The sequence below is a fragment of the Culex quinquefasciatus genome, chromosome 1 (assembly GCF_015732765.1).
Source record: "Culex quinquefasciatus strain JHB chromosome 1, VPISU_Cqui_1.0_pri_paternal, whole genome shotgun sequence".
In the NCBI taxonomy this organism is placed as follows: Eukaryota; Metazoa; Arthropoda; class Insecta; order Diptera; family Culicidae; genus Culex; species Culex quinquefasciatus.
In genome coordinates this window covers 108,103,054-108,109,582 of record NC_051861.1, presented here as the reverse complement: position 1 = coordinate 108,109,582, position 6,529 = coordinate 108,103,054, and the positions used below count along the sequence as shown (strand labels likewise).

The 6,529-nt window shown below is 38.2% G+C and overlaps 1 protein-coding gene across 1 annotated transcript; it reads left to right on the top strand.

Moving 5' to 3' along the window:
* The first annotated feature begins 4,193 nt into the window (after positions 1 to 4,193).
* On the top strand, positions 4,194 to 5,986 carry LOC6053762 (vesicle transport protein SEC20). The gene is made up of 3 exons (XM_038249188.1): positions 4,194 to 4,482; positions 4,560 to 4,732; positions 5,060 to 5,986. The coding sequence occupies exons 1-3, from the start codon at positions 4,402 to 4,404 to the stop codon at positions 5,517 to 5,519; spliced, it is 714 nt and encodes a 237-aa protein (XP_038105116.1). The 5' UTR covers positions 4,194 to 4,401; the 3' UTR covers positions 5,520 to 5,986.
* Positions 5,987 to 6,529: the final 543 nt, after the last annotated feature.

The window sequence follows — 6,529 nt, the reverse complement described above, 5'->3', positions numbered from 1 at the left end:
GTATTTACTCGATTGTCTCTTACACTACTGTATGCAATACACACCAAGAAGTGGCTAGTATACTAAGCTCTCGATTAGAGAGCTTCGCGGGAGAGTAGAGTTGGGAATGATATCTTGGAAAAAAATGGTTGAAACTGTTGTTCAACTGACTAAAATAGGTTCCACCATGGTTGCTGCAACAATTAGAAAACGCTCGTGGTAACAGCTGTGCAACTTTCAAATCTTTAACACAACTTTGGTTGCAAAATTGTTTTACCGAAGATGCAACAACAATGTTCTAATTCTTTTTATTTAGTTCAAAAAAAATTGAGCAACAACTCTGTAACTTTTTTGCCATTTTGAAAAAGTACCATTTCCAAAATCCGAAAAAATGTCGATTCCCAACTCTGTCAAAATCCTCTCGTGAGTGGCACAAACACGCGCGTGACGCGCCACGCGTACGACGCGTCGCCGGCGCTCTCTCCGTGAGTGCGCGCAAATGCCACGTGCTCTCTCTCCTCCTTACTCGTTTTGCAAAGAAATCTCTTGCGAATTTTCTTACCTTTGGTGGTGCGAAGGGGGGTTTGGTATTGTAGTTTAGATATAATATCTAATATTTAAAATTTAAAAATGAACGAAAAAATATGATTTTCATACAACTGAGAAGCCCGTGTGTGCTATGATTTGATAACGAAATTGGTTTTCATTGTTTATTGAAAAAATGAAAAAAAAACATGTAGTTGTATAAATTTCAACTTTTTTTTATTTTGTTCAGGATAGTATTCTAAAAGAAACAAGTGAATTAGTCAAAATTTGCAATCTCTCAGAAAACCTAGAAGGAAATACTCTCTTTCTCATTCTCTCTCTCACGCTTAAGATCATAATACTGAGCCAAGAAAGAGCAAGGCCGTTTACTTTCACGCGATGCCAAGTCGCTTAGTGGTGAGAGAGAGATACATGGATAATATTCTTATATTAGAGCCAATTTGTCCGTTTTGCATGGATATCAAACTTGGATTGGTTAAGTGTCTTAAATTGTTCATTTAGGTGTGGTGAGTTGAACGCAGGGTGGTTGTCTGTGATCTTATTTGATATTATTTATCTTACTTTAAATATTAAATACCATAATTTCAAACAAAACAAACTAAGCTAGGCTGATGGTTTCCTACATTTTGCCGTTTATAAAAAGAAATGTAAAGGAAGTATTACGAAATAGTAGTTAATGAAACAAGTTGCAAAAAGAAGATTTTTTCAGCACGGGTCGTACATTTATCCAACGCGATTTACCGAGTTGGATAAATACGATAAATACGAACATCCATGTGTTAAGTAAATGTACCGATCAAAACAAAAATATTGAAAAATGTTAATTTTCGATACTATAGAGCTATCTAAGCCCGATCTCACGCACACTAACTTACCATTTGTTTTTGCTGGCGACCACAAATTTTAACCTAAAAATCCATCGTGTACGTACACGCAATACATGCGCACGTAAAAAGCTCTATTGCTGAACACTTTTTGGTAGAGAAAAGTAGGCCCGTCGTTCGAGAATGAATGGAAAAGCATGTTTCACGACGGAATTGCAAAACAAGTTTTTTTTTGCAGTTTTAATCAGACATGCATCCGCTCTAATAATAAACAGATTATTACACCATTTTGGTTAACAAAATTTAACATCACCAGTCTGCTTGGATTTAGCTGAAACAATCGAAATTGTTGCAGGTTTGAGAACGTTATGTGTCTTACTGGATTTTTATGAATTAATCTCGGATTAGTTTTCAAAAAGACGAAAGAGCCATTGGTAAACAAAGCCTTATTTGCATCGGCATTCGACCTGCTTACGAAAAAACAATTTCAAAAATGCTTGAGATTATTCATCGACACGTCCTTCGAGTGCCCTGCACTTAAAACAAATGAAATATTGTTTCAATTTGAAGAAAAACGAAAAAAAGTGTCGGAGGTCACGATGGCTCTTACGGCTTTTTGAAAACTAATCCGAGAAATATGATATTTCCTTCACCGAACATTAAACAGTTGCATGAATATAAAACATGTTTTATACTCGAAATAACAAGTAACTGTTTCAAGCTTCAGGATTTTTTTTATGAGTATGAAAAGATTTTTTTTAGTGTGAAATGACCAAGTAATCTGCAATATTATAGAAGTTTTATAAATTTCATCACACCTTTTAACAAATACCTTGATTTCTGTTCAAATAGATCGGAATGGGAGTTTTTGTTTGATTTTTTGTTGAAATAATAAGTCATGTTTGTTCAAACGTTAAAAAATGATTGTGGCGGTGTTTGCATTTTGCAACATTCTGAGTTGAAACACACGAATTTTATTGCTACTATAAAATGCATTTCAACAGTAAAACATTTTATAAAATGTTATCTTTATTTATACTCATGAAACTATGACATATACAGTTCCTAGTTAATGTTTGCTTTAGGAAATATCATATTTATTCATAAAAATCCAGTTATACCCTCAACAATCTCAAACCTGCAAAAATGTTGGTTGTATCAGCTAAACTAGAGCAGACAGGCGATATTTGTACAAAAAAATATGTAATAATCTGTTTAAATACAGTTTTATGATTTAAATTTCTGAATAAATTTGACATATTCAAAAACTCTACAAAGTTGTTTCTTGTCTTATTTTTCACTTTTTGATGAGTAAAAGATACATAAAACACATCATTTGACAAGTTTCCTGAATTGTTATTTAGAAGTTTCAAATAAATAATGGAGGAATTTGAAACAAAAAAATTAAAAAATAGATATCTTTGAAATTACTAGATGAAACATTTCGTTCTTTGAAGCATTGGAAAGCTGAGAAAATTTCCTATAAAATACATTGACTATTTTTGCTGAAAAGTTTGTTCTAGAAAACATGCTGTGAGGACCTTTTCTGTCAAGAAGGACCGCGAAGTTAGTTTTTTTTAAATTGATTTAAAAATCCATTTCAAATCCTTTGCGGTCGTACAAAGAGTCATTGCATACAAGTATACTTTGCAAAATAAGCTTAATTGTTGTGAACAATAATATCACAAATTAAAGCTTAATTTTAGGACTTAGGGAGCGTTCTTTTATTACGTAACGCAGTAGGGGGAGGGGGTCGGAGGCCGTGTTACGCTCCATACAAAATTTTTAAAATTTGTATGGAAATTTTGTTACGAGGGGGGGGGGGAGGGGGTCTAAAAGTCCGATTTTTCGCGTTACGTAATAAAAGAACGCTCCCTTAATTGCGCAAAATGCATCAAGGTTTGATTCCAATCGAAAATCTGATGACGCCATTCGATTCATTGCATGCTCTTTCATTTTTTGTTTCCAAAATATGGCCATTTTAAAACAGGTTTTTTTTTTAAAAAAGACGAATATCGAAATACTTTGGAGCGGTGCCAAAAAAGAAAGGGTGATCCAAATTGGTTGAAAATTTCAAAATTTGAAGTTCTTGCCTTTTTTTATAGTATCAATATTTGAGCTTGATCAGAGAAAGTTAATTTTGAGTGATGTGTCACTATTTCAAAAATGAAAAATGTACTTCATTCTTTTTTTTTTGTCAAAAATGAACCCTCTAATGGCTGTTACTTCACGATCTGTATTTTACTTGTTTTTTTTTTTACAAATTAGATTTTGCTTATTAAAACGATTAGTGATTTTTCTAGAGACCATTTTCAATATTTTTAGAAATCGTGATTTTTTAAAAATACGCCTGTCTTTGTGAAACATTTTTGTCCATGCTTCATTGTGACGATTTTGTAGAGAATTATAGCTCTATTGCTAACAATAGAAATTTTATAGGAAAAACCAGTAAAATCGATTGTGAACTACATAGCGGATTCGTTAATTCGAATGCGCTACTTCGAATGTCAGCTAATTCGAATTTTAGCGAGTTAGCCAAGTTGCCCAACTGATGTTTACATTTTGACCCCTTTGTTCGTCGTTTTTCGAGCACGTGGTATGAATATACATAGCTTAACGGAAATATTTGCTAACAATGTTGCTCTGGATTCACTGTTTCGATTGTTTTTTATGAGATACATTTTTTCAAATAGTTCGTTTTTCTTCGAAAAGATCTTCCTTTGTCCTCAATTCTACTCTATGACAATCTCTCAATCATACACTCACTCTCCCGAACCTCTCCCGAGTGCCGCGAGTGCCCCCCCTTGTTTTGACGTTTCGTGACAGAAGCTCTCAAACCGAGGTTCCTTCGCGAGAACGTAAACAAAAACACCTGCAGCTCCTCACACACAGAGCCACAAAGTCGGTGATGTGTCATTGTATCGTCCACAACGGTGGAAAAAAGATTTTTCTCTTCGCCATCGCTTTCCACAGGCCGATGTGAAAAGCGGTCGGATTTCCCCGCAGGAACTCCGTGTTTTTCCGTGTGGGCACTTGCGCCAGTGATACCGTGATGGAGTCCCACAAGTACACGCTGTCCTCGATCCGGCAGGACATTGTCGACAACAATCTGCACGTCAAAGCCATCATACAGGTTTGAGCGGATCTGATTCTGGGGGTTTTTTTTTAGCCTAAATTCACACTAACCTGTTTGATTTGATGCTTGGACAGGACATTCTCGCGTTCCGCGGATCGATTGCCGAACTGGACACGCTGAACGAGGCCGGCCGAGGGAAGCTGGCCGCGCTCAGGAAGTGCATCGAACGACTCGACGACTGGGCCCGGGACGAGGGCGACCCGAACGTGTACAAGGAGGTGGACCAGCACCGGGAGCAGTTTTCCAAGTAATTGAGCCACGCAATTTGCTTCTAAGTGCTAGATACTTGAAATTGAAGTCAGTGTTTGGGAAGCGCAAGAAAAGCTGTTTAAAATAATGGTTTCTGGGTACTTGAAATTCACGTCTGTGTTTGGGAAGCGCATGAAGTCAATGTAGTTTGCAAACAGTGTAAAACATTGCTTTGTTTCAATAGTTAAACTATGCTGCCACTGCCTCATCGGAAGAATTTCAAGAGGCAGAAAATGTCAAATGCCATTCGACAATTTCTGCCTTAGAATTTTGCCGTTCGGCAGTTGCCAGTTCTGCAGCTCTACACATCTCCCACCCATTCCAGAACCCTTCAAGCATTCCGCAAGGCCAACATATCAACCATGCTCGAGATCGAGAAGCAGCAAAAGGACGAACTGTTTGCGCTCAGCCCGGACAGCGAACTGCGCCAGCGACATCCCGGCGGCGGCTCCTCATCGACCTCCTCCGGCGGTGCCACCAAATCGAACCGCTCGACGTTGCTCTCGCAGCAGGAAAGCGTCACCGACCGGATGCGGTCGATATCGCAGCAGCTGTCGGAAACCACCCAGAAGAGTGCGGCCACGCTCGATACGCTCATCACGTCCAGCACGGCCGTCGAGGGCACGCGGGACGAGCTGCTCAACACGGCCGGCACCATCTCGCAGTCCGGCAAGCTGCTGAAAAAGTACGGCCGGCGCGAGTGCACCGACAAAATTCTGCTCTTTTTCGCGTTTGCGTTCTTTCTGGCTTGCGTGTTCTACATCGTGCAGAAGCGACTGTTTTAAGCCAACTTGTTCTGTTAACTGGTCGAGTGTGTGTGTGTGTTGTGAGAAACAATATGGTAGGACTCAATGTTTGTTTTGTACCGTTAGCATAGTCCGCATTTCTCCAAGTATTTTTGTGTTTTATTGAGGCAACAGAAAAGACAAACCATCCGGTTGATTATTCCCTTAAAGAAACTCTATAATTCACACACACGGAAAAAGAGGGAAGAAAGCAAGTCTGTAAATGTTTAAACTCTGTAACTTTGTGAACAAGTTAGAAAAACAACAACAACATCCTACACTATGGTATGTGGTATGACGAGTCGTTTGTGATGCCAGAGGAGCGGGCTCATTGCGTTTAGGATCCGTTTTTTAATGTGAAAGTATATAAATATTACCTACTACATACTTGCATTTAATATCTAAGCTACGTACACAACTAAACAAAACTATTTATTATGGAGCAAATAAATGGATCTTCAAATTAGTTTCGAGTTTGTTTTTCTTTATTCTTAATGGTTATAGTTATAGCAAATGGAGCATTTCCATTCGAGCAGTTTTTTGCTTTTTCCTACAATGTATTTCTTATGGAGCGAACTGTCAAATACTGCTCGAATGCGGGTGCTCCATTGACTTAAGCTTCAGATTTTAAATCTAACAAGTTGGACAAAATTGTCTTGTATTTTTCCATTCCGGTTATTTCTTCTTTACTCAGTTAATTCCAATAGTTCCGAAAACTTCGGTTTGACTGTCGATTGGCATACTTTTAAATTTAATAAATTTTGATATGCAACATGATGGGGTTTCATCAAAATTGTCGTGTTGGCCGGTCTTCGGGTATCCGGGAACCGGTTCCAAGTTAACCGGAACATCAAAAACACTCGAAAGTGGTTCTGTCAATCGCGTTTTGTATTTTGTGGTCTGCGGAGTTGGGTCATATTTCAAACGACTCCAACTCCGGCTTTCTGAATTTAGTCTACTCCGGCTCCGGGTTTCAGCTGCAACCGACTCCGACTCCGACATACCAACTC

What these genes read in the sequence shown, in the direction of transcription:
- LOC6053762 (XM_038249188.1), top strand. Translation starts at nt 4,402, where the DNA reads ATGGAGTCCCACAAGTACACGCTGTCCTCGATCCGGCAGGACATTGTC. An exon ending in ACGTCAAAGCCATCATACAG is followed by an intron (nt 4,483 to 4,559) that starts GTTTGAGCGGAT and finishes ATGCTTGGACAG; the next exon opens with GACATTCTCGCGTTCCGCGG. An exon ending in CACCGGGAGCAGTTTTCCAA is followed by an intron (nt 4,733 to 5,059) that starts GTAATTGAGCCA and finishes CACCCATTCCAG; the next exon opens with AACCCTTCAAGCATTCCGCA.